Below are 11,495 nucleotides of genomic sequence, written 5' to 3' on the forward strand. Positions count from 1 at the left end.
GTGTGGTTCCTTTAAGGTAGGCTCCGGTTGTGCGGGAATGTTGGTCCAGTCAGAAACTTTTAAAGTGAGGCTGGGATTAAATGACCAATAGCAACAGAGTACAGTGTGAGTGATCGGTTAACTGGCCAATCACATGCACGTCATACACCACTTGTGGGCGTTGTCGATTCTTTCCAGGATGTGTGTGTTTATTTTTTTGCAGATCTCCAAAGCGAGGTAGGTAACAGCAGTGTACACTTTTAACGAATATGTGGCAAATTTGTAGGGCGAAAACAATGCAAAATTAGCTTGGCATTTATTCGAACAATTTCGCCATGCAGTTGCGTGTATAACGGTCAAGCCACTTGTAACATCGATGGTGCTTCCTTCATAGTTTTCATGGTAATTTCTTGATGGTTCTTCCTTGATGAGGTTAACATTGAGGATATTATTTGACAATCGAGAGCAAAAAATAAAAAAATCAATAGGTCAATTATGACATTTATATTTCAATCAGACGTTATAATAACCAAAACTGTCAGTTGACGTCTTTTGCGTAGTTTTGTTTTTATGCTGACCGGAAGTAGTAATGATTTGATGTGTTGACGTGTTGATACACGTTTGATCAAAGTGTTGCCAGCGTTGCTTTACGCTACAAACAGGATTTAAGCAGAATATTACAAAAAAAAGTATGGCAAAGAAATCATCAATTAGCTATTCAGGCTAATGGTAACTGCATGGTGTTTCACAGCAATGTGTACTAACAGTAGTTAGCGTATATCCAGCAATGTTGTCAAGGCTAATTAAAGCGAACGTTGGTGGAAACAGACTGCTTTAACATACATTTATCTGTGTCTTAAGTATAGTAGTCGTCCTGTCCTACGCTGTGTGAGGAATGGATGCTACTCAGATGATCAGTGACTCAATCTTGGAGTCAGATGAGGAAAGTGAAGATGAGAGTGAAAACAAGAGGGGACGACCATTGGCTAAACTGTGCATCTTAAAAAATGCACACATACCTGAAACTGGTGAGTGGCTTTCTGTTGCTTGTATTGCTACTATTGTTTGTTGATTGATGCACTTACTTGAAGTAACTTAACTTGTCTTTTTTTGTTTACATTTTTTTCTGATGGGTGTTCTCTGTCTCCCAGAGTTGCCCCTCTTTTTGGGAGATAATGTCCTGGGCCGTGACCCCAACACCTGCACCCTGCCCCTGCCAGCACCCTCAATATCAAAGCAGCACGCGACCATCTGCATCTCAGCGTACAGGAAAGGAGGCCGCCACAGTGAAGCGGACATAGAGGCTTTGGTTTGGGACCTAGGGAGCATGAATGGAACCCGCAAGGGCCACATGAAAATGACACCTAATGTACGCTATGCCCTCAGTGAAAGTGACAGCTTGGTGGTGGCAGACATCCCATGTCAGTATGTGAGCTGCGCTGTAGATGCAGTCTCCTCTCAAGTGGACATGAGGACACCTGTGAGCAGAAATTCAGGGGTGAAGGCCAGGCTGCCACATGCCTCAGGACAAAAGGGAGGTTACACAAGCACAGGCAGCAAGAAATATGTCAACGGAGGTACACTACAAGCTAAGGTGTCATTACCTGATCAGGGGGACACCATGAAGACCCCTGGCATAACCAGTGTCCTGTCCTTCGAGCAAACGCCGACCCACCCGGAAGGGAGCCTGGTCCCAGAGTCTGACTCGGACTCAGACGGAGAAAGAGGAGACAGAAGGCGGAAGGCTATAGGTAAGTAAATTATGTTACTACAAACAGAAATCAAGAAGTCCTGTTTTTCTATCATCGGTTTTACATCTTTATTATCTTTTATAGTGTCTGATTCCGACTCCCATAAATCAAGTCCCACATGTTCAACATTCCTGAGTCCCACAAACAAAATCGTCCCTGAAAGGTAAAGCAGCAACATCCAGTTAATCTTTGAACAAAAATCTGTATATAACACAGTCATGCATCTCGGTGAAAATATGTTTGTTTATGCAGTGTGTCCCTTATTTTACTTGTGAATTCTAATACCAGTCATGTTTTTTTCCCTCTGATTCACAGCGAGGATGAAAGTCCCATCACACTGTCCTCCTCTACTAAAAATAGACCTCACGGACATGTCAGCTTCAGCAACAAGGAGACATACATGGATGCGGGGCGACAGCAGCTGAATAACAAAAAGACACTTGAGATTGTGGACGACAGTGAAGAGGAGGAAGAAAGGGAGGAAGAAAGAGCAGCACTGGGAGGGACAAAGTCTGAAGAAAGGGGACACCATGTGCCAATGAAACAGGGAAGCAATGTGAGTCTCACTGGAGAAGATGAATTGCCTGTGTTCGCACCATCAGTCTTCACAGATCCCATCCCTGTATTTGACATTGACAGTGACACTGATGTGGAGGGACAGGAGGAGGAGGAAGAGGAGGCGGTAATATCTGCATGTCCTGTGACCTTGCCTTCAAACCAACAAGCTGATCAGCCCCCGGACACAGCCCAGTTTCACATGGACAGTGATACAGATGTGGATGAGGACGATGATGCCTTAGACAAAGTTCCCAAAAGTTTGTCTTCCCCTGCTGACCACAACAAACCTCATGTGATTTCAGTCATTCAGCCAGTGGGCATCACAATGGACAGTGACACTGATGTGGATGGTGATGATGATGATCATGATGATGCAATGTCAGACGCTGCTACTAATGCAAAACCCCCGTCCCTTCAGAGCACACAAACTGCTGACTCTGCTCCTTTAACACAGGTGGAAGAAATCCACCTCAACAGTGACACAGATATTGATGATGAAGAAGAAGAAAAGGAACAGGGAACAAATAATAAATACCCTAAAATAGATGAAACTTCCACTAGGTCAGATATTAGGCCAAAGTCCATCCCCGCTGCGCCTCAGAGCCTGCAAATAGACAGTGATACAGATGATGAAGCTATTCCTGCACCAGCACTCGGTGAACCCTCGCTGGTGTCTTCTCCCCAGGAATCATGCACCACTGCACAACCAGGAGCATGTTTGGATTTTTGGTCTGACAGCGACACAGATGTGGAAGATGATTCTTCTTTGGTCATACCTCTTGTTATCTCAGACATTTCAGTTGATCTTGGTACAAGCTCAGATGATTCCGACACAGATGTTGACGAATCCATTGTGCCACCTGCAGCTGACCTTAAAGAGGACAGTGAGACAGATGTGGAGGATAAGGAGGTGGATTTGGAGGATCCAGCTGAGGGCCAGATTCCCAGCCTGCAGAGAGAAATCACACCTGAGGTGATGATTCCTCTACAGCAGAACTGCTCGACACCTGTATTCGTAACAGGTAATGTGTCAATCAATCAAATGAGAGTCACGGGAATTTTCATTATTGTTTCATATGCAGATAACAGTTGATTCATTGTTTGGTTTATAAAGTGAAATAAAATGGTAAATAATTCCCATAATTCCCCCCCAAAAAATCATTACATCTAAGAATTTAAATTAATTTAACAAATAATCAACTATTAAAAAAGCTGCAAATTAATGAACTTTTTGACCAACTGATATATTGAAAATGGTTCCATCTGTGGAAAACAACTTTTATTGTATTCATTTTACAGAGGTTTTGGATATTGAATAATCCTTGTTTTTCTCCAAAGTTGCTGTCCTCGCTAGCATTCAACAATATACTATATATTTAAAACAACTTTTCCTCATTTCTTAACACCTTCTCGCTTTCATGCGGAGGAGATGCTCGTCAGGGAGGCGTTCAGGGAACCTCTGTAAAAATCTATCAACAGTCAAGTAACCTGGATTACATATAGTATTACTTTAGATCTCTTCTAACACCTCAAAAAAACTCTATCAAGTGTTCAAACAGAAAAGAGGAAAGGAACATAATACAGTAACACAATAGCAGATTTCCAATGTTTAGAAATAGGTCAGAATGTTTAAAATGACTTCAGCAATCAAGAGATATTTAATCGATTCTTCAAAAATGTGAACTCTTTATTCCATTTGTTTGTGATCTAAAGTGGATGTGTAGACTTATCATTACCATCATCACCATTACTTTATCCACTTTATATATTGTTTGACATTTTGAAAATATTTCTTAACATGAAATAGTTTACGTTTTCTTACTTTAATTGACTTTGGGATGGTTTCAGAGGGAAGACAGATAATAGAAGAAAATACAGACACTCAGGCTTTCATCAGTCCCTCTGTGGTTCCATTTAGACATAAGTCAATCACTTTTGACTTTGTTTCTGTTTCTAAGAGATCCTTACAGACCTTCTTTATTTTGTCTCCTCTGTCTCCCAGGTGCCGTAGCCCTTGATGGAAGACAAATACTATTGTCTCCCAGCTCAGAGAGTCAGGAGGATGAGGACTTTGTCGTAGCCGAGACGCAGTCCTTCGTTCTTCAGACCAGAGAGTGTCAGGGAACCCCTCCACAGGAGCCTTCTGGTGATGAAGGAGGAGAACACTCCTGCAGAGAAGCGTTTCTCCAGCTGGGACTGTCTGACAGCAGCCACCTGCAGGGTCGGGCCCAGGCTCTAGCTATGGAGAGCACTCAAGCTTTTGTCGGCGGGAGTGGGGGACTGGAAGATACCCAGGCCTATGCAGCCGCCTCAAATGCAGACAGAGCCTCCTTGGAGAATGATCCAAATCTGGAGGCTACACAGTCTTATGGAAATGAAGAGGAGCCTGCCAGATGTTCAGAAATGTCTGAAAAAGAAAGTCAGGTGGAGTTTGCCCTGGAAGAAACACAGGCATATATCACAAAGCCCTGCAGCGATTCAGAGGATGAAACGGATGATGATGAGACCAAAAACAATGCTACTGCTGACACTCAGGCTTTCAGTTTGCCCACCTCTTCTACTCTTGCAACTGCTGAAACCCAACTAATGCCTGTCTTTGAGGAAGAAGAGAGTTCAGATGAAGAATCAGATGAGATTTCCTGTGTACTACAGGTTAAGCCAGGTCCACAGAATGGAACAGAAGAACATGGAAAAGCAGATCAACCTCAGAAGAAGGCCCACAGTGAAGCTCTGTCCGTAGCTGAAACTCAGCCCATGCATAGAAGTGAGGATGAGGAAAGTGATGATGACGACTCGATGCCAGGTCCACGAAAAAGAAAAGCAAAGCAACTGCAGCTGGAAGACGAGCAGACACAAACAAACTCTGAGCTTTCTGCTGTCCAAACTCGGCCAATGGAAGGAAATGAAGATGGTGAAAGTGATGAAGAGGACTTGTTTCCAGGACGGAGAAAAAGAAAAGCACAGCATCTTAAAGAAGAGGAGAGCCAGCCCCTCACCAGTTCTGAAGTCTCTGCTGGTGAAACCCAGCTCGTGGTTGCTGTTGTAGACGAACAAAATGATGATGAAGACTCAATTCTGGGTCCAAGAAAAAGAAAAGCAAAGCAACTGCAGCTTGAAGACGAGCAGACACAAACACTCACCAACTCAGAGCTATCTCTTGGAACCCAGCCCCTGCACATGGGTGTTGCTGAAACCCAGCCCATGGCTACAAGTGGGGAGGAGGAAAGTGAGGATGAGGACTGCATGTCTGGTCCACGCAGAAGAAAAGCAAAGCAACTGCAGCTGGAAGACGAGCAGACACAAACAAACTCTGAGCTCTCTGCGGTCCAAACTCAGCCAATGGAAGGAAATGAAGATGGTGAAAGTGATGAAGAGGACTTGTTTCCAGGACGGAGAAAAAGAAAAGTACAGCAGCTTAAAGAAGAAGAGAGCCAGCCCCTCACTAGTTTTGAAGTCTCTGCTGGTGTAGATGAGGACTCAATTCTGGGTCGACGTAAAAGCAAAGCAAAGCCGTTGCAAATTCAAGAAGAGGAAACACAACCGCTCACAAACTCAGAGGCCTCTACTGTTGAGACGGAAATGAGAACGGGCCGGCAGCCTCCGAGGGAAAAAGGGAGACAATCTGAAGCTGGAAACAGTGCCACCGCTGTTAGAGGAACAAAAAGAACAAGAGCAAGATTACAAGAAGAGGAGCAGGGAGAGTGTTCTGAAGCTCCAACTACCAGAGGAAGGAGAGGAGAATTAAGGCCTGATGAGGAGGAGAGTGAGGAAGAGAAGGAGCCAAAGCAGGGTAAACGAACCAGAGGGAAAACATCTACGAGGAAACAGAAAGATAAAGGGAATGAGGAGAAGGAAGAACGGGAGGAATTAGAAAGAAAAGAGAAGGAAGTAAGAGTGCGAGCTGAACATCCAGAAAGATTCAGACTCGAGTTTGAGAGAGAAGAAGAAGTAGAGAGAATAGAGAGGGAAAGAGAGGAACTAGAAGAAAGGGAAAGAGCTGCACACAAGGAAAAGGAAGAACAATTGGAGAGGGAAAGAAAGGAAAAGGAAGAACAAGAGAGATTGAAGGTGGAAAAAGAAGAGAAGGAAAGACTAGAGAAGGAGAGAAAGCAGAAGGAAGAAGAAGAAGAGGAACAAAAGAGATTAAAGTGTGAGAAAGCAAAAAGGGAAGAGAAGGAAAGACTAGAGAAAGAAGAGAATGAGAGAATAGCAAGAGAAGGACAGGAGAAGGAAGAAAAAGAGAGATTGGAGGCAACTAAGAGGGAACTAGAAGAGAGACTTGAGAAGGAGAGGACTGAACAGGAACACCAGGCAAGACTGGAGAGAGAAGCAAGGGAAAAGGAGGAAGGAGAAAGATTGGAGAAGGAAAAACAAGAAAAACAGGAACAAGAAAACAAGTCCAAAACCCCAGCGAGAAGCCGAAGAGCAGCCAGAAGAACGATTGCCGCCCCGTGTTCAGCAGAAGCAGAACGAGACTCAGCCAATGATGACGTCCCAGCCAGGAGAACCAGATCTCGCTCCAACTCGTCCAACTCCGTCAGCTCAGAGAGGTCCGCCTCAAGTGTGAGCACCCAGGGGAGCCGGGGGAGAGGCCGGGGCCGGGGGGCCAAGAGGACCAGTGCACCCCCCCCAGCAGCCAGCGCCAGAGGTAGCAACAGGAGGAGGACGACGGCTGCAGAGCCAACGCAACAGGACAGCACTGATACTCCTCCTCCGGGACCTCTGTCCAGGTCCAACTCCCTCATCTCTGAAGTCTCCAGCTGCAGCGTGAGCTCTCAGAGCAGAGGAAGAGGAGGCAGGCAGCGAGGAAGAGGGAGGAAAACTGAGCCCATCCCTACTATCAATATTCAGAGTGAACTAAAGCTGGCTCTCACACCTACAGCTAGAGGCAGTGGGAGCAGGAGAGGAAAGGAATCCTCAAATGAGCTTCCCCAGGAGGACGAGAAGGCAGACTCTCAGCAGGCCACTTCCAGTAGAGGGCGCAGGCGAGCTAATGCTAATATCCTAGAGCCTAATGCTGCAGAAAAGCAAGGCAACTCAAGTCAGGAGTGTGGAGAATCACCTCTGCTTAAAAGAAGTGTGAGGGGAAGAACGGTAAAGAGTGAGACTGTGGAGACACCAGTAGCTCCTGCAGTCAGTGATGGAGATAAAGGGACAAGGAAAGGAAGGAAAAGACAGTTGGAGGCAAATGCAGAAGAGGCCTCCAGCAGTAGCCACAAAGTTTCCAAAGGGAAGGAGAAAGCCTTAACGACAGAGGCAGCAGAGGAAGAGGAGAGTCCAGTGCAAGCTAAGAGAAGAGGGAGAGCATCCAGCGCTCAAACGAAGAAGAACGCTGGTGTTTCCTCCGCTGCAGTGGAGGGGAGTAAAGAGAAAACAGAGGAGGTAGCTGTGGAGAGGAGAGTCAGAGGTCGACCTTCAATGGCTCAGAAAAAGAAGAAGGAGGAGCAGGAGGAAAGTGGATCATCTGTGGACCAGGATCAACACCAGGTGACTCAATTATTAAATATTGGACTTTTTTAGGTCTCAGACAAAACTACATTAGTGCAGAGACATCAGCCCAAACGGAAAACTTAGAGGTGTTTACCAGGAACTTGTGTCCTGGAGGAACGCTTTTACCCTGGCTTAAGGCTCCGGTGCTTATCCTCTGCGAGTCAGCCTTTCATAATGTACTTCAATCACCATCAGGGACTGTCTGCGGCCCCCCCCCTCCGACTCTCTGAGCAACAGGAGTAGTCTCAACATTAATACACTAATGAATTAAGTGGTCACGCTACTCTAACATTTATGATCGCTGCTTTCTTTACTGCTCCTCAATCACCATTCTCCTTCTGTGTTTCATGCTTTGTCCTTGTCTGTCGTTTGTCCTTGTCTCCCCCCCCCCCCCCCCCCCCTTTTTTTTTTCCTCTTCCATTTTACAGCCCCAGACTCCCACCAGCGCTGCATCCCGGAAGCGACAGGCTCCTGCAGACTCGTCACCTGTGGCAAAAACCCTTCGCTTCCCCTCTGCCTCCCCCGGTGGTCGATCACGAGCTGCCAGCCCGGCCTACAAGGTTTTATATGTTTTCATACACGTGTGGTCATACTTGTCCGATTTTTGAACAGCTGCCTAAGAAGGAAGACATTTATAGAGTGCAATCACACCACCAAGCTTTACATAATTTACATTTTTATTTTTAGCTTCGGTATCAATAAAAAACAGCTCGATTCCTTCCTTACGACACTGTTCTATTCCCCATTAGGAGCGAGGAATTCTTATCCAACTTCAGCGTTTAATGCAAAAATATATCAGTGTATGTGACGGTTGCACGGCTCGTTTCCTAAATGTATAGAATTTTTCTTATTGTGTATTTATTTCCTGATTTATCCTGCAACTGGATGACTAACGGGAGGGCGTTTGCTGTATAAGCTATGCTGCCTGCCCTCCCGCTTCTACTCATTTAGTTTGTTTGTCTGTCGGACTCATAAATTGTGTGTACTGATATTGAAGTAGTAGAATAAAAAAACAAAGGTACACAAAGATTACAAAGAATCCAAAAAACAGAAAAATAATTTCTTGATCAACTGACTTAAATTGTATACAATCTCTCACACAACACACACACGGTCATATGATCACTTCTTTCCAAAAACTCTACATGCATGTTGAACATTTACTGTCTCCAGCTAGTGTGATGGTGTTTGTGCAGAAGGGTTTTAAATAGTAAGGCTAAAAAGGACTACGTTTTCTTCACAAATTCAAGGTAACATGGGGTGATTGTGTGTGTGTGTGTGTGTGTGTTCCTCTCAGGTGCTATACACCGGCGTGGTGGATGAAGAAGGGGAGAAAATGTTGGCTCGTTTAGGAGGCAGCATGGCTAAAGGCGTGGCCGACATGAACTGTCTGGTGACCGATAAGGTGCGCAGGACCGTGAAGTTCCTGTGTGCGCTGGCTAAAGGAATCCCTATTGTCACCACACACTGGCTGGTTGAGGTTAGTTGAAATATTACCTCTCTATATACACAAATACTACACTCACATAAGGAGACGCACTCATATGGACGCTCTTGTTGTGTTTGTGCTTTCTTCCTGCGCTTCAGAGTAGCAAGGCCGGGCGCTTCCTGTCTCCTAATGCATTTGTTGTGAAGGATCCGGAGCAGGAGAAGAATTTCAGTTTCTGCCTGCAGCACTCTCTGACGATCGCCAGCAGTCAGCCTCTCTTACAGGTACTGTAAACGTAGTATTTATTTCTCTGCTTATATTTTGAGTGAGAGGTTGGCAGAGGGTCATTTCCCTTGGCAGATGGCACAGGGGTGGTGGATAATATCGACGGATAAGAGATAAATGGTGACTCCAGACATGCTTGTGTATCATCCTCAGCCTATACAAGATGTGAAACCCCTGACACTTTACCATTAAGCATCGCTGTTACATCAGCCTCGCTTTCCATTGGCACAGTGTGGATTGCTCACCATTACTCTTTGTCCTTTGGAAAGTAATTTGACATTTATTCCTAATGTACTGTTTATGTTTAATGGGCACTTCACGAGAGGCAGGCAGTAATGTTTCCATTTCAGTCACTCCCTACCCTGCACTGTTTGGATCAAAGCTGAACAGATATAGTTCAATATCACGTACCATGCTACCATTACTAGCTAAATGCGGGCAGGTATACACATGTACAACAAATTCCCATTCTTAAAAGCCTTGTATTGATTTTTTGCGGTGATCTTACAAAGACACGTTATGTTTATTGAATCTCTTTCTCTTAGGGTTATGGAATCCATGTGACAAAATCAGTGAAACCAGAGCCAGTCCACATGAAGGACATTATCTTCTGCAGTGGAGGCACCCTCCTACCTAACATGCCCTCCTCCCTGAAGGTAAATATAGTAGATAAACATTATTTTGGAACAGTCTCTTTATCTTATCATTCAGTATCAGTCATTATGTATACTTCCTCTCTCAGCCTCAGACTGTAGTGATCTCCTGCGAGGAGGACCTGTCTCTGTGTGGCCCGGCGCTCTCTGCTACTCTGCCAGTCGTCACCGCTGAGTTCATCCTCACTGGGATCCTTCAGCAGAGACTTGACCTTCAGACTTACAGACTCTCAGCCCCTGCACATTCCCCACAGCCGGCAGGAGGCAGGGGAAGGAGCAGGAAGAAGACTTAGCACCACCAGGGTGTGCTGTAATAAAAAAAAACACAATGTAGGACTTCATTACTCGTGGATTCCCTTTCAAACCAGAGGCCGTAGAAACACTTGTGAGCCAGCTGTTTGTCGGTACTAATGACTTGAATGAAATGTGAAGCATCCTTGTTTGCCAGACAGTGGATGAAGAAGCCTAATGTAGTCTGTAGAGTTTCCCATTTCCATGTTTCAAATATCTAATTTCAGGATTTTCTCGTCTACTAATTTAGATTTTAAACTTGCAAAAGCTTATCATGATGTTGCTGCTATGTGAGGTGGGAAATGATAACCCATCAGCCGTCACATTCCCCATCTCTCATCCGTCCTTGCTCCACCCCTCTCTTTGTACGACGATAACAAGCAAGAATTAACACTGCTTATTGTCGCTTCTCTCTATACCTGCTAAGTGCTTCAGCAGCTCAATCCGCCGGTTTGGCAGGTAACCGCACCGAAGTAGGAGATTTATAGTCCTGTTTGGGTGGAGGGCTAGTGGAAGCGATAGGGGTCAGAAAAAGGCTCGTTTCCTGTCCTGATAAGATGTGCATAGTGCCTTTTTATACCGAGCTAATCAAGAACCTACCAGTGAGTCGTGTTCCTCTGTCTCCATTAACCATCACCACCTACTCCATTAAGGCTTCAATCAATCCCATTACCTCCAGCCATGAGACGCGATTTATAGGCACCTGAATGCTGATGCTGCTTCTACATCAATATATTATGGACATACATTTACACATGTTCAAAATGACTAGTATACAGAACACACACAGGAAATATTCAAACGTGCTGGATCATTTGGTGTTTTAAATATGGACTCATTATCTAAGTTTGATTTGAGAATTGTAACATAGCTAACATCTCATGCCCAAGTTGTCAGGATGTCTGTCAGTATGACCAATGAGAACATTAAATATTTTCTATTGTGTGACTTTTGACACGTTATACGTAATCTGCATATTTGTGTCCTTTTTATTAAGGCTGATGTGTATTTTTGTTGCTATGTTGGGGAAACTGCAGGATGGAGCTGAAAGTATAGGAA

At 44.8% G+C, this 11,495-nt stretch overlaps 1 protein-coding gene across 2 annotated transcripts; it reads left to right on the forward strand.

Moving 5' to 3' along the window:
• The first annotated feature begins 174 nt into the window (after positions 1 to 174).
• Positions 175 to 11,405, forward strand: mdc1 (mediator of DNA damage checkpoint 1). 2 transcript variants are annotated; one of them, XM_063878242.1, is made up of 11 exons: positions 175 to 216; positions 846 to 1,007; positions 1,131 to 1,730; positions 1,815 to 1,893; positions 2,046 to 3,310; positions 4,291 to 7,775; positions 8,207 to 8,338; positions 9,076 to 9,258; positions 9,366 to 9,491; positions 10,038 to 10,148; positions 10,235 to 11,405. In XM_063878242.1, the coding sequence occupies exons 2-11, from the start codon at positions 875 to 877 to the stop codon at positions 10,436 to 10,438; spliced, it is 6,318 nt and encodes a 2,105-aa protein (XP_063734312.1). In that variant the 5' UTR covers positions 175 to 216; positions 846 to 874; the 3' UTR covers positions 10,439 to 11,405. The 2 variants fall into 2 exon arrangements, with proteins under 2 accessions (XP_063734312.1, XP_063734313.1); XM_063878243.1 differs by lacking the exon at positions 175 to 216 and adding an exon at positions 280 to 381.
• Positions 11,406 to 11,495: the final 90 nt, after the last annotated feature.

The sequence above is a fragment of the Eleginops maclovinus genome, chromosome 3 (genome assembly GCF_036324505.1).
Source record: "Eleginops maclovinus isolate JMC-PN-2008 ecotype Puerto Natales chromosome 3, JC_Emac_rtc_rv5, whole genome shotgun sequence".
Classification (NCBI taxonomy): domain Eukaryota; kingdom Metazoa; phylum Chordata; class Actinopteri; order Perciformes; family Eleginopidae; genus Eleginops; species Eleginops maclovinus.

Bases quoted from the DNA above. Each gene is read 5' to 3' on its own strand.
- mdc1 (XM_063878242.1), top strand. From the start codon at position 875: ATGGATGCTACTCAGATGATCAGTGACTCAATCTTGGAGTCAGATGAG. The intron at 3,311-4,290 runs GTAATGTGTCAA...TCTGTCTCCCAG, and splicing joins GACACCTGTATTCGTAACAG to GTGCCGTAGCCCTTGATGGA. The intron at 8,339-9,075 runs GTTTTATATGTT...TGTTCCTCTCAG, and splicing joins CTGCCAGCCCGGCCTACAAG to GTGCTATACACCGGCGTGGT.